The 24,939-nt window shown below is 33.6% G+C and overlaps 1 protein-coding gene across 3 annotated transcripts in view; it reads left to right on the top strand.

Moving 5' to 3' along the window:
- Nucleotides 1-24,939, top strand: part of LOC118193351 (uncharacterized) — a 370,168-nt gene that overhangs the window by 22,590 nt on the left and 322,639 nt on the right. Inside the window, exon 1 of one of the 3 annotated variants that reach the window (XM_085807852.1) lies at nucleotides 19,342-19,397. The exons of 1 other annotated variant lie outside the window; for it this stretch is intronic. In XM_085807852.1, coding sequence (XP_085663978.1) covers nucleotides 19,357-19,397 — 41 coding nt within the window. In that variant the 5' untranslated portion in view covers nucleotides 19,342-19,356. Of the gene's footprint in view, nucleotides 1-19,341; nucleotides 19,398-19,679; nucleotides 19,910-24,939 lie in introns of those variants that run through there. One more of the 3 variants, XM_085807851.1, reaches the window with a different exon arrangement.

Genomic DNA, 24,939 nt, shown 5'->3' with positions numbered 1-24,939 from the left:
CTGTGCTTATTATTGTATTATTAAAGGGATGTGCAAAATGATACGTTCAGGTAAAAACGAAAATTACCAATACGTAAAATGTTGAAGTATTTTTAAGTGATAAATTCAAAAAATATACATTACCACATAAAGAGAAATTTTTTTTTCTATGCAGAACACACACATTATATCCATATCAAATGCGCACCGAAAAAGGGAAGAGCTGTTAATTAGTTTATTTCGATTATGACAAAACTCACGAAATCTGTCTGCTTATGGTAATGAATAGTGGAATATTTTAGTGAAGAATATTTTAGGAGAAACTGGCTCATATTCACGTTATGCATGAGGGAAAACAGTGAAAACTCTCATGCAGCCAGCTCGTTCGCCGGATATGAACCTGGGTCAAACTACCAGTGTTTAAGGTCGCTGTTGGACTGAAGAACTGTTGAAATTAGACTATGAGGTGTGTTTGGTCTAGTTTATTATGGCAAAGCATTTTAGGGGAGGGATGCCGTCGTGGAGGATTTTCATAGGGAACTGGCTCGTATACATATTACACATGGGGAAAACCACGAAAAACACCCATGCATCCTGGATTCGAACCCAGGGCGAAACTACCAGTGTTCAGCGATTTTTACCGTTCGTCAGCTGAGTCTAATGAGATGCTGCTATGTGTTGAACAATAGCATTAAAAAATAGAAAGAAGGTGCGGTACTATTTAACTCAAACGTGTGCTGAATTTTAAATTTACATGTTTGGTAAATGAGTTAAATTTATCTTTATGCCATTATGAAAGATTCTGAATATAGCATAAAATAGTCAGTGAAAAAAGAAATGTTATCTAAATCGTCGTAAACTAAATGTAGCAAGCATTAAAAAGCATTAGAAGCATCTGCTATTAATTCTAATACTGCTGAAAAATTTTATAAAAATTATAAATGAGGGATACATAAAATTGCATTAAGTCGTTATATAATAACTTACAACAGTTAGAAATATTATTAGCGGGATTTCGCAACATCTCTCATTACAAATAATTTCATTTAAGTAAGAAAACGAGACTTGAAAATAAGCTGCATACTGAAGATTAATCTGTACCAAGGCGTTAGAAACTTTTCTCAGTGAACTAGAGATACTATGCAAAAATATTTTTAAAATTATCATTTAAATATGAATTGCCTGAATACAGTACAGCAATATACAAATTCTGTATATAATTCTGTTCAAAATATATGCAGTGAAAACAAATATATTATGTGGGTTTAGAAAGAAATAAACAGGAAATTAAAAATCCCAAGATATGAATATGAGAGTTCGAATTTCTTTTATTCGTTATGAAAATGCTGCAGATGCTCGTAATTATCAGTTGTTAATAATTAAATGTATACTATAAATTGTGTTTCAGGTTATATCAGTTAGGGAAGTACTTAAAAAACAAAATAAATATTTAAACATTTCTAATATTAAAATATGTGTTAGAAAGTTGAATTCCTTTAAAATAACATCAGTGATTAAAAAAATCGAAAAATAAATAACAGCTTAATAAAACATATATTACAGAAATATTGATGGGAGTTTAGAACCGTTTAACTAACCGAAATTTTAGATTTTATGAAGATAATATTTCAAATTAATTTTAGAACTTTTTGCTTAAAATGACAGATTTGAAATTACTTAAAAAACATCCTAATAAGTAATAAGATTTGTTAATTACTATCTAGAAAAGAAAAATAATATAAACTGCACTACAAATTTGATAGGTTGGTTACATATATATGTATGTATAATCTATTAGTTTTACATTTGTCAAAACGTTTTCGGAATTCAGCGTCCACCAACGGCCGAGCGACACTGGTAGTTCGGTCCGAGGTTCGAATTCCGCAAACAGGCTGGCTGCATGGGCGTTTTCGTGGCTTTTCCGATGTATAACCTGTACACGAGCCAGTTTTCCTTAGAAAGTCCTCCATGAAGGTATCCCTTCTCTTTAGCAGATATCCTTCCAGGCTTTGCCATAATTACTTAAACCAAACCGTCTTCGGATTTCAAGTTCTTAGAAAAAAGGGAAAAGCATAAGGAAAGTTGTGCAGTTCGTAGTTTTTCTAGCATTTCATTCTTTAATTTACCCTTTGCCTATTAAGGTGGGAGATGAAAAAGTTGGCCCTGTTCGTTGATCTCGCGGGCAGTTGGCCTATTAGTAAGAGCCCCCCCCCCCTTAATTAAATTTCGCGCAGCTGTTACACTACCAGCTTCCTAATTTAGTTAAGCGGATGAGAAGAGGGTGGAGAAGACATAAAGTAACAAATTAAATTCACAAACTATTAACTTTTGACCTTTGTGATTATTAATGTTTAGATTTTTGATCTGTATGAGAATAGTCATCAAACTTCAGTTTTTCTTCATGTATTTGAATAGAGGATACAATTCGGGTTATAGTTTGTGGTCTTGATTTTAACTGGTAGTTTTATAGTCCGCGCGAGAAACACAAGTGTGTATTCAACGTAAGAATCTCATTCCACGTGATATATATTCCATGTAAGCTCATGCGTAAGATCCTGGAATCGGCACTTTTGTTTTTTTGTTTAGCATACTTTATCCGTGAAGGTGAATGTTGGAACAAAATTATCATTTCCTGCAGAACTTTCCGAAAAGAAGTGCTATCTTAGTGAGCATTGTTTTGGAGATAATGGTGTCGTCTTCTCTGTCTGACAAAAAGTTCAAAACTTTTCTTCGATATATGTTTCTTAGGTGTTTTTATGTAACATTTTATTCCAGGAATCTCATATTTTGCTAAAAGTTTAAAATTGACTTTTTTACTAGTTACTGCACCTCAGTCTGTTTTCACGCATTAGTGCAGTCGTGAATTTCTACTCCAGTATCAGTATTATCAAGCACAATGTGTTACACACTGAATAGAATTCGAATAATAGGCATTTGTGTATTGAAAGTGATTGATTTATTGCCATGAATTTTGATTCTTGCTACTTTTTATAGCGATGACTGATAAGAAAGAGTAGATTGATAACCAAAAATTCCTTTCGACTGTCGTTAAGGAGAGGGAGAATATGAGAATATAAATGTTTAAAAATGCAGTCGTTTTGTCGTGTTTAAAAAGCAAGAAACAGAAGAGACATTTGTTTGTTTAGTTGATTATGGCAAAGCACATGAAGCCTAAGGGAAAGAATGCTTTCATAGCGGACGTTTTAAGCGAAACTGACTTGTGTTCCCGTTACATATGGAGAAAACCACGAAAACGCAAATATTGCCCTTTCGCCGGCATTTGAACCCAGATCGAAGAACCAGTGTTCAGCAGTTTTATCAACTTTAGAAACGAAACTTTAAACTTAAGGCTTTTAATTTAATTAAGCCTAAAGTCCCAATCACATATTTTCCACTACGCGGGACTGGACGTTGAAAGGGACAATTCTCAGAACCCGTACATTTCCACGAAACCCACGTAACTAGATTACAATTTTTACTTACTAAACAGACTTGAACGCCAAACAGTAATCGATTATCGTTCAGATTGGGATCACGTGATCCTTCAGAAGCATAACTTTCGTTTGATTGATTGATCTGTACCCGGGACGCATATTTCACAAGTGCACATCAGCGTAGCCACTGAGGGAGAAGTGTCAAAAGTGGACCAATGAGCTACTATTGCTCTTCTGACGCTAAATCTTCGTGCATGTGAGCGTATGTTGTTTACGTTTTAATTTGCATTTGTTTCGCAGTTGTAAATGTATGGCGAAATAGTAGAACATTTCGTAGAGCTTTCGTTTAATGAGTTTAATTAATCGCTGACATTTCCCTTACGCGATTTTTATCACGTATTAATATTTGGATTGATGTTCACGGCATATTATCGCTCTTTACATCGAAAAAATGCTCAAGCAACAATTAGCCTCGAATATTATGCATTTACTAACACCTGTGGATTAAGAGAATTCAAGTGTATGTATATATTTTTTTAAATTCAGCTGAGAAGGACTGGAAGTGTTACAATGAATCTAGTGTTTTCTTAGTTTAGACTTGTATTCTTTTGATTTCTAAAGTGTAAGATTCAGAATACATATTGTGTATGATCTGATTATATCCATTGTTAAAAGTTATATGTAAATAAATTGAATATATTCGTTGTGAATAAGGTAAACTCACTCTGTTTGATGAGTATTTCTTATGTAAACAGTATATTTAAGAGTGAGCAGTTATTAAATGTGAAATTTAACACACTAAATGTATACGAATGCAAATTAGTAAAATTCACTTTGAATAAATTCTGCATTGGCTATTGTTATAGAACATCTTTTTCATGTAAACTACAATAAAAAGTGTTGACCTTCTAATAACATATATAATTGGCGTAAATATTTTTCTCATATGCATAGTTTTATGTAAAAATATCGTTTGGGCTCAGATGTTTATCACATATTTATTTCTTCATCTTATTTACCACTTATTAAGTAATATTTCACAGGGATATTTTTGCGGAGTATTCAACATGTGTTTGTATCTATTTCAAATTCTTTCAACTAGGTAGTAAAATCTTCACATTTGCTCATATTTTATCTAACTTTGCAATGAAAATTTTCAGAAGAAATGGACGATGCTTTAATTATTTTTTGCAGAAGATTGCGTAACAGAATATTTTCAACCATCTTGCTTAAATCTTAAGGCACGCGAAAAGTCATGTGACATGACAGAGATATTGGATGCCCATTGGTCCATCTTAGAAGCCACTCCCTCGGTGGCTACGCAGATGTGCGCTTATGAAATATGCATCCGGGACGGAGCTGCAGATGAAACATTTTCGGTGAGGTTTCAAAAAAATCCCGCGTAGCCGGTACATCGTTTCCGTAGCTAGGTTTGACTTCGCTTCCAGAGGAGCTGTTTTTTCTAGGAATCCTCCCGTTTAAACCAATGCTACCAGAAATCTGGCTTCTCGGAAACATTCCGTCTAGCAGGGTCCGTCGCTAGATGCAATAACCCCTTAAGGCAGACTAAAGATGTACACTATGAGTAGATTGTTTATTATAATAAACCACAAAGCTATTTGCTTTCAGAAGCATGTTTATGCGTAGGGTATCTTAAGAAAGAACTGGGTCATGTTAATATTACAGGGGCGCGAACTCCAAATCATTCTTGCAGCTATCCTTAGTATTAAACCCAACGCGACTAGTCGGAATTAATTCTTTTACTCATTCAGCCATTGATTTTTTTTTTAGGTACGTGTAGACAAGAAACTGAGGTCGATTTACCTTAACGTATATAAAAGTGTGAAGAAATAGAGCGAAAGAATGGATTATGCATAGCGAATGAATGGGCTATAACTAAACGCGAAAGTAATCGGAAGAGGGGAGAGGAAGCGCTAGCTTGTCTCAGATTGGTTAATAGGTTGCGAGCAAAGAGATCCTAAATCATTAGCTGTCTTGAATGTCTCTATTTTATATGCAATTTAAGAAATCCTACACCAATAACTCATTTTCTTTTTTTTGTTCGAATTAGATCATTGTTACAAAAATAATAAAGAATGAGTGTTTTGGAGCATGAAGGTTTTTGCTTGCTTATGTGGAAAATATCAGTTGATAATATTTTTTCAAAGATGAGGGGCTAATTTCAAAGTAGACAGAGCGGACAGAGTAGATATAGCAGATTACGGTTTTTACAATAACGCCACGTTGTCTTATGTAATGTGAATAAAAAATGAGGGGAAAATTGTTTATGCTGTTGAACGAACCAATCTGTATTCATGCATTTTGCATTAGACAAGTAAAATAGTAGCTGTGTGGCTGAAAAATGATGAATATGTGTTTTTGTTGTAAATTTTGTGCATTTTGTTTCGAAATATGCAGCATCTGCTGTCAGCAGCTTTTTTCATAAAATTCAATGAAAAGAATAAGGTTGAAAAGAGTCTGCTCGGGGAAACCTGGCAACTGCCCAATTTCTCCAATTGTCTTGTTGATATTATGTAGAGAGAAATTGTACTTTTTATTTCCCAAAAGGTTTCTACTTTAAAGTGTATTTGCTTGCTCTACTGTTTTATTTACCTTTATCGTTATCTACACACTGTTCCATTGGGACTGTTGGGTTTTCTGTCATGACATGGTACGGAATTCCAAAAGAAAGCGAATAAAAATATTGGCACTTAATGCTTGGCAGTCTGGAACTGGAATGGATTTTGGGCTATAGAAAAAATTGCGGTCAGATTACTAACCCACTGGGGGAAAGTGTAGTTTGTTATTAGAGTGAACCGTAATTCTTTCAGCGTGCACGATGTCTGAATTCATTATTAGGTGATATGGCCTCGCCTGTCTTTCTTTGCTGATTAATTTGAACCACTTTTCGAGATTATTTGTATGACCTTATTAGATGCTCTTTTAGTCAATGTTCTTTTTTATGCGCTAGAACTATAAACAACGTTGTGCTATCAGATTGATTTCAAAATGCGCGCGAGTGATTCGAATGTTTTATGGGTTTCTGACCTGATAATAGTTTTGCTGTATTCCTTAATTGTTTATCGTTTATTCACAATGAGAAACAGAGTGGGTTCAGCTGATATGAGCCTCTCGATAAATACGCCACTATGTATAAATGAAAGAGGTGATAGGTATTTTAAACTCACAAACAAAATTGAGATACGAAAAATTAAAGCAAATATCTTTCGATTTTCATTTTCTAATTTCAGATCCAGGTACTTTAAAAGAAGCTACACTAGTTTAACAGAATTTGGCACTTCAATAAATAAATAAATAATGCTGCAAAAAATTTATTCAAAAATATCTAGTTTTAAAAGCCAGTTATTTCAGGAAGCGGCGGAGGAAAACCAAAAGCAGACTACAGAGCTAAAGCAGCTTCTAGTTTAAATCTTTTAAAGATTTCTCGGTCCCAGCAGCGGCCGAGCGGTAAAGTCGTTGAACATTGATAGTTCGGTCCGAGGCTCGAATCCCGCGAATAGGCTGGCTTTCGTGGTTTTCCGAATGTGTAACGTGTGTACGAGCCAGTTTCTCTTACAACGTCCTTGACGAAAGCATCCCTCCTCTCAGGCAGATAGCCCTAGATCGCTTTGCCATAATCAAATACCTCCGCCCTGCCCCCCAAAATTAGAAATTTCTCATGAATACAGTTTAGTTAAGTTGTAACGGAATTTCAAAGTTCCGTGAAGAATATTTAATTTTGACTGCTACTGTGAGTTGTGAGACAAACTTCACCAAGTTTAACGTAATAAAATATTATTTAAGGTCTTCGCTTCGTCAAGAAAAACTTTCAAATATGACTATTGTCTTTTTATAACACGAACTGAGTAATAAAGTAGGTTTTGAAAAAATATTGATGATTGTGTTAAAAGCGAGCGAAATAAAATTATCGAAAATTGTTCAAAACTCTGTCAATAATTGTTAATACAAGTGCTTTTTACACTAATTGCATTACTGTTTATATTGTATTAGTGTTACTTGCTATTTATTAAAAGGTAATTTTTTGAACATTTTTCATTTAAAAACTATAAATCATTTTACTAAATATAGAAAAATACGATAAAAATATTATAAGATTTAAAATTACAATTTAAAATCGCTATCTTTTGATGAATACAAAAATTTACGAATATTGGTAATTTAATTCTATAATATACAGGTGGTTATCAAAATAATGGAAACATTCTAGATTTATAATGAATTCTTTATTAATATGGCTTAAGACCGCCTTTGGCACGTAATACAGTTTGGATTCGCATGGGAATCGAATCATGCTGAATAGTGTGTAGAGAAATATTGTACCATTCTTTTTCATGGAGGTAGTGTGAAAGTTTCGGGAGAGATGCTGGTGTAGTATATCAATTCCGGATCGAACTCTCTAAAACAGACCATAACGGTTCCATTATATTGAGGTCGGAGGACTGGGGGGGGCGAGGTAGATGTTTCATTTCATCCTCATGTTCATGAAATCATGATTGGACAAGTTTGCTGCATGAATAGGCGCATTATCATCTTGGAAAATTCCATCTCTTGCATCAAACAAAGTTTGCATCATAGGAATGACCTGGTCAACTAAAACTTCACTATACTTCTTCCCAGGGATCCTTCCTTGCAGGATTATGATTGCGCCAGCAGAAAACCACAACACGGCTGTCCATACCATGACAGATCTACCTCCATGCTTGACAGTTGGAAAGAGACAATCACGATCATACGTTTCTGCAGGTGTCCTCCAAACATGCACCCGTTCTGTTCTAGAGAAAAGTGTGAAAGATGATACATCTGACCATATGACTGTTTTCTGCCTATGAATCGACCAAGTTTTGTGGTTGTGGCACCATTGTAGACGAAGTTTTGCATTAACATGTGTGTCAAGTGGCTTGGGAATTGCTGCTTTGCCGTAAATATTGACAGAAAATGACCAGATTGTTTAATTTCAAAATTTACAGTTTTCGATGTCATTTTCAACTTGCCTTGAGGAATCGGTTAATTAAGTTAGAATAATTCGGGGAAATAAGTTTAAGCGAAGTGCATCAAAAAATGTGTATAATTTAATACGCTGTATAAGGAAGTCATGTGGTGTCCACGTCAAAATTTTTTTTTACTTAACATTTTATGTTTTCTTTAATATGATCTGCAGTCTGCAGATATTTTTAAAATTTTAAAAGACTTATAAATATATACTTAGTTTTAAACTACATTGACATAGATGCGAATTTTTTTTTAATTCGTAACAAATATTTAAACTTTGAAAACGGCTGGCAATAATTACATATTTAGCATAAGCTTAATGCTAGCGAATCTGGACATTGTGACGATTTCTTTTATTTAGTTTATTTGGATATGATAAAGCATGCAAAGGCTATCTATCTGAGGAAAGGGCCGCATTTGTGGAGGACATGCTAGGAGAAACTGACTGTATTGACGGTATGCATGAAGAAAATCTTTGAAAACATTCATGCAACCAGTCAACTCGTTGAGATGCGAATTTGATTCGCACTACCAGTGTTCAGGGTACTAATCTATTCGGCCATGGGTGGGTGCTGCTTTATTCAGATTATTCAATATATTTTCCATCTTACTTCCTTTATGAACGAAAATTTTAATGGGTGGATTTTTACAAGTGTAATCTTTTAAATAATTTAATTTTTAAAATAAGGTGCAAGTAATGATTTTTGCATAATTCTGGGGTTTTTGAGACTTTCCCCTCTAATATCTGTCTTTCTATAAAGGATCTAATGTTTTATTTAAAATCTCATTGAGAAGTAACTGCAATCTAAAACATGTTTCATGATTGCGTTTTCTATTGAACCTATTTTTTACTAAAATTTTCCTTTCACAGCGTTATCTTTTATTCTTGCATGAGTTTATTCTACAAGTAATTCACGCATATAAAAGGCGTTTAAAATTTTACTATTTAAATATGCATATGCTTTTTAGATTCTGTTTACTGAGTATTAAAGACTGTAAAACGAAATTTTAGATGAAGTAATTAATAAACATAATTTACCAAAGTTGTTTCACTTTCGGAATATAAGCTTTCGTGACTGCTATCACACGCAAGATATTTGCGTGAACTATTAATTTTATATTTAGGTAGTTTGTCTTGGGTTTTAAATTAGAAATTGAAGAATGGCCTCTTAAACAACGTCGTCTTTTACGTACGTATTTACAACGTCTTTTACGTACTTGCAACTCCTTTTTCTCCATTTTTGGGCGCTTAGTGACAATGAAATAATTTAGTGTTTGTCGTTCAAGGTCTTTTGTCCTGCAATCGAAGTCCTTATGAAGGGGATGCTTTGTTACGAGGTTCAGAATCCAATTTAATACGTTTTAATACGGAAGGGGTAGGATCTTGAGAACTTCAGTTTAATTTTAGCTAATTCAGACTAATTATATATATGTGTAATGATCAGTATTTCTAAAAATAAGAGTAATATCGCGTTTCACGAATATAATACTATTATTCTCTAAGACGAACATTCCCTTATCTGACCGAGACTATCAAATATGATACCCGTTAGCGGACAAGTGTATCAAACGAGTATCAGTGTGCCGAACTGTGTACAAGAGTCAGTACGCTGAGCCGACAATACAGATAGTTAAGACTCTTAACTCTTTTTGGTGTCGGCTGAGTATAGGTAGTATGTAAGACCTGTGTTCAAGTACCTGCGAACGTTGTTGTGGCTGCATGGGTTTTTTCCATGTGTAACATGAATGTGAGCTTATTTCTCTTAGAAACTCATTCGTGAAGACGTCTTTGAGGTATCTATTATGCTATAATATATTTTAAACAACTAATCACATTCCTGAACTGTATACACTCACTTTTTCATTTTTTGTCTCTGTAGCCGGTAGCGTATAATAAATCAGTGTTTAAGAGATGCCAAGGCACTTTAGCTGCTAACGTTATGACGTTTGGGTAGTTTCGAAGTTAACAGTTCAATGCATGTATGGATTTTCATCTTAAATTTCATGTATCTTAAGTAGTTAACTCTAGGTAAGATGTTTCAATATCCCAAGCTTAAAATATCTGCTGAACAAAATGTAAAAGCGTTGACTTCCAGTAACGTGATTAAAAATTACTGAAAATACAGCTGTTTTATGAAGTTGAAAAAAAAAAAACTGATATGGACACGTGGCTTCCTTGTACGACTTATTAAATTATACACATTTTTAGGTGCACTTCATTTAAATTTATTTCCTCGAATTATTCTAACTTACTTAACCGATCCCTGAAGGCAACTTTAAAATGCATCAAAAACTGCAAATTTTGAAATTAGATATTCCGGTCAATTTTTGTCGTATGACAAGTCAAACTTCTTATAACTGCATTTTTTCATGACAAGTGTAAAACTTTCGCAGATATAAGTAAGTATAGGAACATGAAGACCGCAGTAAAAGTTAGATTTTGCTATTTGTCGAAAATTAATTTTTTTTTTAAACTTGAGATTCCCAAAACATGAATATTTTTGTTATTTAAAACGCTTCTGTAATTGGAAGTATATATCTGCGACCGACATTTGCAAAAATAAAGGCAGGGTAAAAATATTTAAACCGGATATATATAATGTGCTTTTGGTATTGCCGATTGCAATAAAAAAGGGAGGTACACAATTAGATGTTATAGCAATCCATATAACAAAATTTCAACATTCTACGGTTAATCGTTTTGGAGTTATGCGAGATACATATGTAGGTACAGACGTCACGAAAAAATCTCTTTTGAATTTATTTTAAATCCATTTTACAATCAGTTTTCGAAAAAAGAGTTCCTCATTCTGTCCGTGCGTACAGACGTCACCCAAAAAATTTAAAAGTTCTCCGAATAGTTTGGAAGTGTTCAAAATGAATGTTTGCCGAAATATGATAACAATTTTTTTTTTTTTTTTTTAGATTACAATACTTCCTTTACTTCGTACCCAGGAAGTTTAAAAAAAGTATTATGTAATAAAAAAGTAATAAAATAGTATAAAAAGTATTAAAAAGTATAAAAAAGTAATCATGCCTAGTATTTTCGCGCATTAAGCTGTTGAAATATTATCAGTAAAACCATAAAGTAAGAATTATGTAAATTGGTATTGCCGATTGCAATAGAAAAGGGAGGTACACAATTAGATGTTATAGCAATCCCGTATGTATCAGTAAAGACATAAATTATATGTATCAGTAAAAAGACATAAAGTAAGAACTATTATTCTTTTTCCTTTAAATTGCATTGATTTTTGAGTTGGGGTTTTGGTTGTTTGAAGTGTTTTGGTTTTAACATTTATTAAATTCTTTTTTGCATTTATAGGATTATTTGAAATTGATTACTTATGAATTTCTGTGTTTGGATTTTGCATTCAGAATAAAAGCGTAGGAAGACAGAAAAGAAAAGCTTATTTTTTAAAATTCTAAACGATTTCAGATAGTTACGAGGTGTGATGAGGAATTCAGTGGTGAACGAGTCAAAATGGGATTGATGTCTTTTGGAATCATTGGGAGTTGATGCAAAATAATTTGAATGCATATTTAATGTATTTTTAAGAAGTAAAGTGCATTCGAAAAATGAAATAGCTAAATTTTTGTTAACTGACGTAATAACTAATGCTCAACAACATATTTGATTAAAAATATTTCAATATCAGAACACTGTTATTTGTTTCATGTGACAAGCTTTGAAACAGTTTTTGGTTTTGTTTAGGCATAGCTTAACATCACGTTTTTCACACGTTAGTCTAAAGCAGTGATCTGAGCTTCGACTTCTTTAGGGTTGCACGAGTTAAAATAAAATTTCGGAAAGAAAATTGTAAAGCACTTGCGCTAGTGATTATTAACTAAAAATATAAAGATAAAATTAGTACAGGTTGTTTTTAAAACTTAATATGTTGGCATCAGACATCAAAGAGAATGACGTGCAATACTTTGCGAAACTAAACCGTTTTGTAATGGAAAATGAATCGAAGAAGTAAATAAATCAAACTGTTTCTGAACCAACCCATAGACCCGAATTTAAGTTTCATACTTAAAAATAATCTCAGAAAATCGATCAAAATAATCTGGGACTTTATTAGTCCAATCCCTACAGGCCGTAGTATATAGTGTAAAAATAGTAAAATTATAGCATCAGAAAAGCCAAAAGTATTAATTTATTAAGTTTTATTTAATTCAATAGACCGAGTGATGCTTTTACAATTTCTGGCCCACCAGCGGCCGAGCGGTAAAGTCGCTGAACACTGGTAGTTCGGTCTGAGGTTCGAATCCCGCGAACGGGCTGGCTGCATGGGTGTTTTTCCCATGTGTAACGTGTATACGAGCCAGTTTCCCATAGAAAGTCCTCCACGAAGGCATCCCTCTCCTTAAGACAGATAGCCCTAGTGTGCTTTACCATAATTAAATACACCACCACTACACCACACTTTTTTACAATTTCTGCTCCTCTTACTACAGCTTGTAGGAGTTGGGCTGATAAAGACGCAGATTATTTTAGGTATTATTTAACTTTAGTTTTTGTCTTTTTCGGTTCAAAAATAGACTAATTTATTACTTCTTTCGTTGCACCAAGCCCCTGATGACGATGCAAGGAAAGATTAAATTTCTTTTTCATTTTTGGTCTTGCCAATTTTTGCCTCTTTCTTGCAGTTCGCCACTGTTCATCATCATCATCTCCTCCCCCCCCGTTTGGTTTATTCCGATTTAAATATCGGATAGATTTTAAACGTATTATTTATATGAATTTATTTTGCATTGTTACCATCAACTGTAAAATGTTGCATCTTCCGGCGCGCAATCGGATTGCGTTTTGAACCTCTAACTTTGTGTTTATTCATTCATATATATGTACACTCTTAGACAAACAAAAAACAAAAAATAATAATAAATAAATTAATAAAATTAAAAAAAATAATAAAAAGACGCACCAAGAAGGAGTTATCCGAATGGGACGAAAATCGGTAGAAGTGATGTACATGTACAGAAAACAAATGATTACAGTTTGAGAAAAATTGGATGATTTATTGAAGTGATAGAACTTCACAAAGTGAAAAAGTCAGTAACGCGTTTGTCCACATCTGGGCCTTATGCAAGCAATTATTCGGCTTGGCATCGATTTATAAAGGTTGCGGATGTCCTCTTGACAAATCTTGCGGATGACAAATTTTGTCCAACTGGCGCGTTAGATCGTCAACATCCCGACCTGGTTGGAGGGCCCTGCCCATAATGCTTCAAACGTGCTCAGTAGGAGAGAGATTCGGCGACCTTGCAGGCCAAGGTAATGTTCGGCAAGTACTAAGACAAGCAGAAGAAACATGTGCAGTGTGGGGGCGGGCATTATCTTGTCTGAAATGTAAGCCCAAGTTGACGTGACATGAAGGGCAACACAACGGGCCTTAGAACTTGGTCGACGTACCGCTGTGCTGTAAGGTTGCGACGGATGACAACCAAAGGAGTCCTACTATGAAATGAAATGGCACCCCAGACAATCACTCCTGGTTGTCATCCGTCTGTCTGCCGGAAGACAGTCAGGTTGGTGTGACACTGCTGTCCGGGGCGTCTTCAGACTCGCCTTCGCTGGTCTTTCGGGGCTCAGTTCAAAGCGGGACTCAACACTGAAGACTATTGTACTCCAGTCAGTGACATTCCAGTGCGAATGAGCCCGACACCACTGCTAACGGGCTTGACGTTGTACAGAAGTCAATGGTAGTCGGCGCAAGGGGCGCCATGACCTTAGCCCCCTTTCTGTGAGCCATCGATGAATGGTCCTTGCGGTCACTGAAGCACTAGTTGCACGTACAATCGATGATAATGATGCATCGGGGGCTGTGAGTGCCGCTCTGAGAATTGCTCAGTCTTCACGTTCTATCGTTTCTCTAGGCCTACCGCTTCCTTCTTGACGCTGTGCACGTCCATGATTCATCCATTCCCGGCAACATCGTCTAATAGTGGCATCGCTCCTGCTCAAATGTCGAGCTATTCACCGATAAGACCAGCCGGCTTCTTTGAACCCACTACATGACCTCTCTTAAATTCTGACATCTGTGCATATCGTTAGCGCACCTGTATGCGAGGCATAGTTACTGTCTACCAGAGTACACGGTATGAAATTCGGGAAGAATTTATGACCTGGAATCGTAATTTCTCCTCTTAAGTATCCTGCCAGTTGCGCTGTAGCGACAACCGTTCATTCATTGGCAGCCAAAATGTAAAATTTTGCATTTTCCGTCGAAACTTGTATGCATATCAATTTGGGTCCAATTTGCTTTATATCTTCTCGGTGAGACGTGGTGCATCTTTTTTTTTTTTTTTTTTTTTTTTGTGTGTGTGTGTGTGTGTGTGTGTGTGTGTCTAAGAGTGTATATTGAGAGGGGGTGTTTCGTAAGATCTGTTTTTCATATTTTCAAATATTATTTATATTTTGAAAAATTAACATTATATATGATAAACCAATATACTGCTCTTCTACTTCAGCATTTTTCTTTTAATAGACTCCAAGAGCTTTGATTGAAGGAAATTCATTTAACAAGTCGATAATCGCCATTACTGACAGCCCTCTTCTTCAAAAAGGCTTTCTGTATAGTAAATCAAAGTAAACTGAAACTGTTAGGTAGTCGTTGAAAGAGTTTACGTATGACATAACGTTCAAAATATCACTGTACCCACAAAATCCCTTAATGTGGTTAAATCATAAAGTTCCAGCACTATTCTCTCTATTTTTTAAAGCCAAATATTTTAAAACTGCTTTTATAATATTAGGCTTGATTATGTAAATTATGAAATTTTATTTTAGTTCTTTATTATTTTTGGTTATTCTAAAAAATCTATTTAGACGGCACCGATTCATTTTTACTTTACTTTTTCTCAGCTCTGCTTAGTTAATGTTAAAATTTAGTTTTAATGGTGAATTAAGTATTGCTGTATCATATACTTCTGTATGAAAATAAAATGATTTGTAAATATGTTAGATAATTCTTTCTTTGTTGGTTTCATAATGTTATTTGTGTAGAATAATCTAAAAACATAGCTGAAATATATCTTTTTAGAAATTTCTTTGCTTATTTATGTGTTACACTGAAAGTTGATGAATTTTAAAACATTGTGAATACATATGTTGTTCTTTGTATTAATTATCATAAAAATTTTGGTGGTTAAGTTAGGTTTAAGTAACCGGTGATTCAGCTGTTGTTTTTAAAAATGCAGTTTAATTGTTTTAAATGTTATGTGTTACTGAAATAATGTAGATGCTCAAAATAATAGAACTTAAAATACGATTCTTATTATTATTTTGAGGGAGCAGTTCTTGATGTGACTATGTTTACTCAGTACATTCTCCTATACTAAAATTTTAAGTTTTAATGAAATAAAGTTTCAAGAGCTAAGTTATCCCTACTTTGGTAGTTTACTAGACAGAATACACGCTGATATTCTATTCTATTGATATTTCAGCTTTCCTCTAAGTTAAGCCTCGCTTATCATAATTATGCCTTTTTTAATCAAACACATTAAAAACTAATTATAGCATCAAAGCGGTTTATTTTATTGTTTTTAATAAAGCGGTTTATTTTATTGTTTTCTATTGCGTTTAATATATGAACGTGAGGAAGAGAAGCATGTCAATTTTGTTTGCTGTTATTTTTTTTATCATTGTATATTGAGATGCCTTTAAAACAAGCTTCTTTCTGTGGGCAATAATAATTTATTAAGTAGGGGTTCTGAACTTTTTTTGCCCCATGCACCCCTTTCACCATTCCTAGAAGATCATCCCCCCCTCCTTTCCAAAACACGAAAAAAGAACTATATATTTATCTAGATTTAGATGATTTTTCAACGCGTTTTATAAATTAAACATCAACAAAGAGTATGCAAAATGTTGATAAAAACCACAACTTGAATAAAAGTATTTTTTTTATATTCATAAACTAAAATTTAATAATTAAAAGATAAAAACAAGGCTGACTGATTACCTCCTGAAACTTCTCCTGGTTGAGAACCCGTGTATTCAAGCTTCCCTTGACTTGTTTCACAGAGCATGTAAATAATCCATTTCACAATTAGTCAATTCATTTATTTTTGTGCGTATTAAGTGCTAAACTCCATATTGTGTATTTCCTAAATTTGATTAAGAAATTTTAATTTTTCATACAGCCGTAAAGAAAAGTTAGAGACACTATCATCTCCAGTAATTTGATTGGTTTCAAAATATGTTTTAGTCCAAAGGGGCGTTGTTTCACTTTTCAAATTGTTGCCACCAAATATTAATCGCCCTGTATTAGATTTAAAGAAATTAAATAATTAAGAATTTGCATAAATGTATGTATGTTTCTCGCAATGTGATAAAACAACGGTTCCTAGATCCATCAAATTTAAAATATTGAACGTTTCCACCCGAATATGGGCATCTGGAAGCCCAAATTTGGAATTTGTTTTATTATTGATTTCATATTTTGTAAAACTTTAACGAATTTTTGATTAAAAAACTGAAGGATTTCAAAGCGAGCAATTGTACAGAAGCGAACGTTTCAAAGCGAACGTTGTACAGAAAGGGAAAAAAAAAAAAAAAATCTGTCTCCAGCGCGGCGAGACAGTGTATCGGAAATTCTTAAGGTATGCTCATTTTAAAATTATTTTGCGATGTTGCTCTTGAACTGAATTTTATGGTTCAAGTGAGAAGAACATGATATTTAATAAATAAAGGTAACACACAAAATGTTGAAAAAACGCCCTTGGACGTAATTTAAAATCTGAAACCTTTATGTTTTTTTTTTTTTTTTAATTATGTGTTACGGATAACAAAATTTTCGTAGTGTTATTTTATAGTTTATTTTTTGAATCCATAATCGATCTGAAATTTTATTTTTTGGGGGGATGGGGACGATATTAGCATTCCTTTTACTCTGCTTTGTTTTTAAAAACCTTCAGAATGAGACATGCATGAGCGCTATCAGGAAAGTTCAGGTTACTTAAAAAATCGCTGAATTCATTTCGACTTCTTCGTTCATCATATAAAATACCAATTTACTGTCTTGGAGGATTCTAGATATTAAATTTTTCGTAGATTTCCCCCCTTTCTTGCGTCATTGTCAGCGATCGATAGGCAGTATTGGCGTATTTTGGCGAGGAAGCGTGTTCTCTCTTTCCCTCTCTCTCTCCTCGTACAAGAAACACGTGCTTGGTCTCTCACATCATTGCTTGTGGCGTGTCCGTTTTCTCTTGCGTTTATTATTGGAGCTCTCTCTTCGTACCAGATAAGCATCTCTCGAACGAAATTTTATTAATTCATTTACATTATTCAAGATGTAGAAATGAATATGTAGGAAAGCACAGCTTTTCATTGATTTAGAAATTTCATTTGAAATATCGTGTGGTTAATCAGGGACTTGTGTGGGGCAACATTAAAAAAGAAGCAAGGACTTGGTAGATATCATCTTCTATTACTGTCATGAACGGAAAAATGTGAAAAGCCCTTTTATCTTCACGAATGGTTTGTTTAACCAATTGTGCACTGATATATTTCTTCAAGAAGTGCATCTGCAGGGAATTAATTCTATAGAAAAATTATCAATGCAACATGGCATTAGCTTGGAAAATCTTGATAAAGGAACTGTCTTTATCTTTGTGATCTTCTTTATTTTTTCTGTACAGGTTTGTATTTAGGAATTCCTCCGCTGCTATTGGAAAGAATTTAGCAGAGCAAACCTTCCTTTTAGTCGACTTGAATATTCAACAATGTTAAAACTCGTGGAAAACAGCTAACGTGGAAGTATCTGGTAATTTTGGAATGCCGTGCAAAGAGAGATTGCAGTGTTTGAAAGAAGCCCGTCGGAAATTCTTCACGCTATTTCTTTAGTCATGCAATTCAAATCTGAATTTCTATTTTGCCAGAAATTACTTTAGATGTAGCAGAACTCAATTATTTTGATATTTTGCTAGTATATTTTCTTTTTTCCCAGAGAACTTTTTCTACTGTTTTGATGTTGTAGTTTTTTCTTCTTCTTCTTTTTATGGGATGTTGTATTTGCTTTGCGAATAATTTCCGGAATTGTCGCCCTTTCTTCGAGGGCTGCCAATTATTGCTGACAGCCAAGAAAGGTTTTTCTTTTCGTGCTGCGGTGCTTGTCTAGCATTTTTGTCCTGAATGGAGCGTATAACATTGATTTCTTATTTGCTGTGTCTGCCCGATTTATTGGATCGTAGCTGAGACTTTACTCTCAGTTTCACAGATAGAAAACATCTGGTAGAATTTAATGTATATGCTATTATTTGTCTTGCATTTTTTGCACTTCTATCTCAGATTTTTAGTTAAAATCTTGCTGCTGCGAGTGATTGAAACATAGTTTTCTTGTTCAACTTCTGTCTTTTCGTTCGAGTAATGTGTTGGTTTATTGTTCAGGCTAGATAATCTGAATTTATTTTATTAACCTTCAAAAATTGTAGTCTTAAAATTTGAAGAATTCTTAGCTGATGCGTTATTGTGAATAGCCAGTCAATGAAGTTTGAAATTATTGCTTTCATTCGGAAGGATATCCAAGTATTTTAGCTGTTTCCATTAATATATTACAGCACACTTAGCTAATGGGGGAAAAGCTAGTATTTCTCAGTAGAATGAGTCACTAATGGCCGCCGTTAAATGGCATTATATTTCTCAGCGTCCGTTCGTTAGTTTCTTGTCAGATCAACTCGAAACGATGCGGAGTAACATCAAGGTAGAAAAGAAAAGTTCGAAATGAAAGAATGGCTTTGGCAAAGAGCCAAGGGCGTATCTATGAAAAGGCACATAATGCAGACCTCGGAAACGGAACCTTTTTAAAACTCTTCTGTGTGTTGTGTTTTCAGTACCTTAGATGTCGTAAATTGTTAACCGTGTCAAATGAAAACATTTATCTTCTACGGAAGCGTCGTTTTCTTTAAATTATCATTTTAAAATTTAATGTCTTATCTTTATTTGGCGTATTGCTGTGGAAATTTAACGTAAGAATTTTGCCATTACTTACAGTGCAACTGCGATGTATTTGTAGCAATAAATGAAAAATATACTATTTTTCACTGTTATCTAGTTAAATCGTAATTGATTATTTCACGTTCCTGTTAACTTTTTATGATTAGAATGCCTCATTTTGGAAAAAGGAAAAGTAATATGATTGTATCTATAAATTGTTGTATTTATATACGCTCTGACAACTATACGAAATATTATTAGATTCTGTGTATCTTACACATGATTTGTCGCAATACGGGGCAAGAGAGAACCAATATTTTAATTGTGCCTTCCATATTTTTGACATGGGTCATCATTATCTCCTAAACACCTATTGTGAAAATGTCTTCTGCACATTTTTATGGGTGCTTCAACAATTATCGTGCTTATTGACAGACTGATGATAAAACGATTGCTTTGTGATTGGATGAATCATGTCTGGAGAGTTAACGTCGTCTCAAATTCAGCAGCTGTACGTCGGCAGCCTTCTTATTGGACAGAAAAGGCATGTTTGATGATTTTTTTCCTCTCGTAGATGTAGAATTAATCTAAAACATTCTATTGTAAATGAGAGAATAACTGTTTTCGGGAACTTTTGACCCATTAATATTTATCTCTTAAACCCTGTTATGTTCAAATTTAATTAAAAATAGTGTTTTACTTAACAAAATTATTTGATAGTGTTAGTTATTTTAAAATAAAAGACAAGAGAAAAGTTGTAACAAATCGAAAATAACACGATTTAAAATGTGCAATGACTTGTTAAAACTTCCAGGTTCACTAACTTCGGAATACCATTTTTGAAATGGAAAACGAGAATTTTCAGATTGTATGTAATATACGTATGCTGTAACATGCAGTTAATAAATATTTCCTCAGATTGTGGGTCAACACTTAATTTATATTAGGTTTATAATTAAAGTGTTCTTAAACGATAGTCTTTTATGTAAAAGATATAAAACCGCGTACGAAAGCATTGCCAGAACATCTATAAAGATGTAAATTGTAGAGAAAATTTTTTTCCTTTCAAAAGTAGCATATCTAAAACACCTTTTTTGAAAACATTCACGTAATTTTAAGTTTTATTTTGCATATCTGATAATGCATAATAATACAGAATGCAATAGGGAAAATCTGTGATTGTTTGGAATATAAATAATTACAATCTCGAAATAATTGGTTTTAACGCCTTTCCATAAAATTACCTAAATTTTACACTTTTTTTTTGTGTGTATGTGTTTTTATGTGTATTAACGCGTTGAATACTCCACACAGTGAATAAGTAAATTTTGAAAGCTTTTTTTTTTTTTTTTTTTTTTATTCTGTTATACGAGATGTTATTATATCCATCTTTCTTAAGCATAACAAGAATTTCCGCAAAATTTTTCCTCACCAGTTCTTTATCAGCATTTGGTATATGATATCAGATAAAACATCAACTGTTATTCTGCGTTGTTTGGAGTCTTAATCTTGCCAGTCTGAGGGAGCTGATGTACTGAAAAATGTATTTCTGTTAATTTACTGGAACAATGCAACTGCGTTTTTGTTGAAACTTTATCGAAATACTTATTTTTTGGTTAAGGTAGTATTTGGGAATGCTATACTCATTTATATGTAAGTTTTATTTTTAAATATAAATTTTAAATCTAAATTAGGAAGGATATTGCGTATAAGCTGCGCATGTACGTGAGCTTATAGTGTTCTTGAACGAAAAAGCATGGTCATAAAAATGTGTGCTAGTAACCACTGCATCGTTAATATTTTGATTGATAGCTTTGTAAACTGTAAGCTTTGTAATTTTTGAATTAACAAACTCAAGGATTTCAAAGCGAGCAATGGCAACACTCTACGGAGAAAAGAAAAACTTTTTTATCTCCAGCGCGCGGAACTGTGTATCGGAAATTCTAAAGATAGGCTCATTTTAAAATTATTTTGCGACATTGCTATTGAACTGAATTTTATGGTTTAAGTGCAAGGAACATGATATTTAATAAATAAAGGTAACACACAAAACGTTAAAAAACGCCCCTTCAGACGTAATTTAAAACCTTTCAGATTTTTTTGATTTATTTTTAAAATTTGTATTTTTAAATAATTTTTATAAATTTTTCGAGTTTTTTTATTATAACCTACAAAGTTTTTAACATCATCTTTAATTAGATGTATTTCTAGGCACACTTGCAAAAAATTAGTTTTTTATTCAAAATATTCTAAGATATACACGAAAGTATGAAGGATGACCTTTTTTCCGCTCATTTGCGATGAGCAAAAATAAAGGAAAATTGGTTGCTATAAATTAAAATGTTCGCCAAGTAAATTATTCTTGGCGAAAACTGAAAAAAAGTACGCCAAAATAAATTTTTGAATTTCTCCGTAAATTTCGCCCCGAATTTTACAAAATTTAATATTTAATCATAACTTGAGTCGTAGAATCGAAATATGGAACAAAATTGGCATGTCATTTCAGAAAAAGTCCGATTTTTGTCAAAATACCTATATTAGAATGATGCTATATTTAAATCTAATATATATCCTAAGTCGCGCTTTCGAGACATGAAAAACGCAATTTGTCACTCAGGCCAGTAGAACAGGAGATATAGAACTGTCTCCCCCTTTTTTTTTTTGGCGCAGTGTCCATTTAAGCAGAAAAGAAAATGGACATACGGTGCGTCAAAAATAACTGAAGGTTTTTTAAAAGCAATAGGAAGCCAGTACAAGATGAATATATATATTTTTTATTATGTTTTCATCATTAAAGCTTTGAATTTTGTTTTGATACTGTTATATTTTTGACTATTATACAGAGAAGTGACCATCCTACAGTTAAATACATTATTTCTGTCAAGGCGGTTAGGACGTTATTGTATTTCGAAGCTTCTTCTGAGGAACCTATATACTTTTGAATTCGGTGTTTTAACTCAATAATAGTACAAGGACGTGAGTTCTACGTTTTTATGGTTTAAGTTATGGCTAGGTATGATATATTGTTAAGAATGAGGGCTTTAATAGCATAAATGTGATGATTTTTTTCAAATTAAAGAAACGCTATTAAATTAAGGATTGTGATTTTACTTTCACTTTTGCTATAAAGCTTGTTCACCACTTCCAGTTAGGAATGGCGCACTTCTGGAACAGCAAGTTACTATTTTTAGAATGGTAAAGAAATTACTCAGTTGAAAAGGAGTTTTTGAAGTCTATTAATAATTTAAACAAAAATTGTATCTTATATATGAACATGATGAAAGTTTTTGGGTATCACGCAGAAGATGATGATGATGGTGGTGCTGGATAGTTATCGATGAAGATACAGTCGGTGGCACTTTAATAGGTAATTTTATTTAAACATAATTCCTATAAAACGTACGGAGCCATTCAAGTGCCGTGGATGGCGCACCTGCTGTTTAGCAATTTCAAATTCACCTTTCACAAATGTATAGTATTATAACTGACGACAGAGAAGTGGCAGGCTACATGTTGGCTGGAACAGGACATATGTGAAAAGATTATATTATTGTATAGGAACAGGACATATGTGAAAAGATTATATATATGTTAGATTAAAAGTAGTGAAGTTGCTTTGTTTTTCAGTAGATGGACTCCTTAGTAGTATTAATTGATGAAAGTTTCCATTTGAATTTTCAGTGGATAAAAGATTTCAGCTTCACTTTTCATGTTACAGCTGCGTCACTCGCATTATATTAGAATAACATAATAGCTATGAAGTTTGGAATAAAACACTAATAAAATAAAAAGTTAGCAGTTTTTTACGTATATTGAGCTGCAGGACAAAAGAGAACAGTATATATGTAAATGCAATTTTTGCTTACTTAACAGGCTTGCATTTACATATGTATTATGTGGAACTGACAAAAATTTGAGTCTGTATTATAAGGTATTTCTCCCACTTCCCTAGCGAGCCTTCGTGGTGTAGTGGTTCTGCACACTGAGACTGAGCCGGTATTACAGAGGTCCGTGGTTCGGTTCCCGGCTAAGGCGGTTGCATATTTTTCATCTTTTCTGCTTCCAATTAAACTAATGACTCTACAAGTGGCGCCCGAACTAAAAAAGGATTGTGGATGATGATTCTCCGCACCCAGGATTTGGCGACTAGGTCCCCTAAAACCCTAGTCGCCCTTTAAAAAGGAGAGTATATAAGGTATTTCTCCCACTTCCCTAGCGAGCCTTCGTGGTGTAGTGGTTCTGCACACTGAGCCGGTATTTCAGAGGTCGTGGTTCGATTCCCGGCGAAGGCCGTTGCATATTTTTCGTCTCTTCGGCTTCCAATTAACCTAATGACTCTACAGTATCAGTCTTCAAAGAATATAATATAAAACGTAATTATGAGATTAAACATTCTCAGAATTTCTCTAAATTTACAGATAGCCTCTAGTTAGAAAAATATGAATCTTTGAAATGTGGGGTAAAATCTCAGCAATTAATATTTAAAAAATAAATGCTAACCAAGAAGCAGCAGCTCGTGCTAGGTTCCGCATGGCTCATTCAGGAGCGAAACATGGGAAACCATTTACTAACAGTGCATTAATTAAGGATTGTATGATTGTACCAGCAGACGAAATGTGTCATGAAAAAGCTAAATTATTTATTTAAACAGAAAAACAACAGTTTGTCAGCAAACACTGTGGCTTGAAGAGCAGATGACATTGCAGAAAATATAGTAACTCAATTGTTTGACAAAAACCGACACTTAGTGTGCTTCTCTTTGGCTCTGGATGAGTCAACAGATGTTTCAGATACTGCCGAGGTGTTATTTTTTTATTTCAGGGATGGATAAAATTTATGAAGTGCATCTTGACGTTCATAGCATTAGCACGACCTCTGGAGAAGATATTTTTAAAAGAGTTGAGAAAAAAAAAAAAAAAAAAGAAAAAAATCTTAAGTGAAAAAAAATAAAGTATATCACTACTGATGGTGGAAAAAACAAAGGTGTCGTTGAACTTGCATCAAAGGCCGTAGAAAATGACACTGGTTCAAGACTATAAACAGTCTTATGCGGAAAATACTTGAATATGTTATAAAATTTTAAAGCCATTCATCTCAGCTATTAATTAAATCAGATCACATGCATTCAATCATCGTCAGTTCCGCTTGTTTATTGCAGAACTTGTAAAAAATGTGTAACCATATTGTACCGCAGTACGCTGGCTTAGCTGCAGAAAAGTTCTACGTTTTTTTGAGCTCCGAGCAACTATCGAAACTTTCTGGAATGTAAAGAATTGTCCTATGAGTGAATTACAAAACCATAAAGGGATGAAGTTATCGTTTTACATAGATTTAACTAAACACATGAAGGACCTTAATTTAAAATTACGAGGAGAAAATTAGTGTCTGCTCGATTCGATAAAAAATTGTTTTGTTTCAATCCCAGTTGAACAAAAAATTTTTCACGCATTTTAATACATGTCAAACATTCAGTCAGCAAACTGAGACTCCATTTCCAATAGACTTTGCGACTAAGGCTCTGGGTGCTTTAAAAATAAATTTTGAGTCTCGTTTTTCAGATTTGAAGCAATTCCA

This window comes from Stegodyphus dumicola, chromosome X1 (assembly GCF_044657685.1).
Source record: "Stegodyphus dumicola isolate Sdum_Otavi_A_Nest chromosome X1, ASM4465768v1".
Lineage (NCBI taxonomy): Eukaryota > Metazoa > Arthropoda > Arachnida > Araneae > Eresidae > Stegodyphus > Stegodyphus dumicola.
The sequence above is the reverse complement of the archived record's forward strand: the minus strand, read 5'-3'. Positions and strand labels throughout refer to the sequence as shown.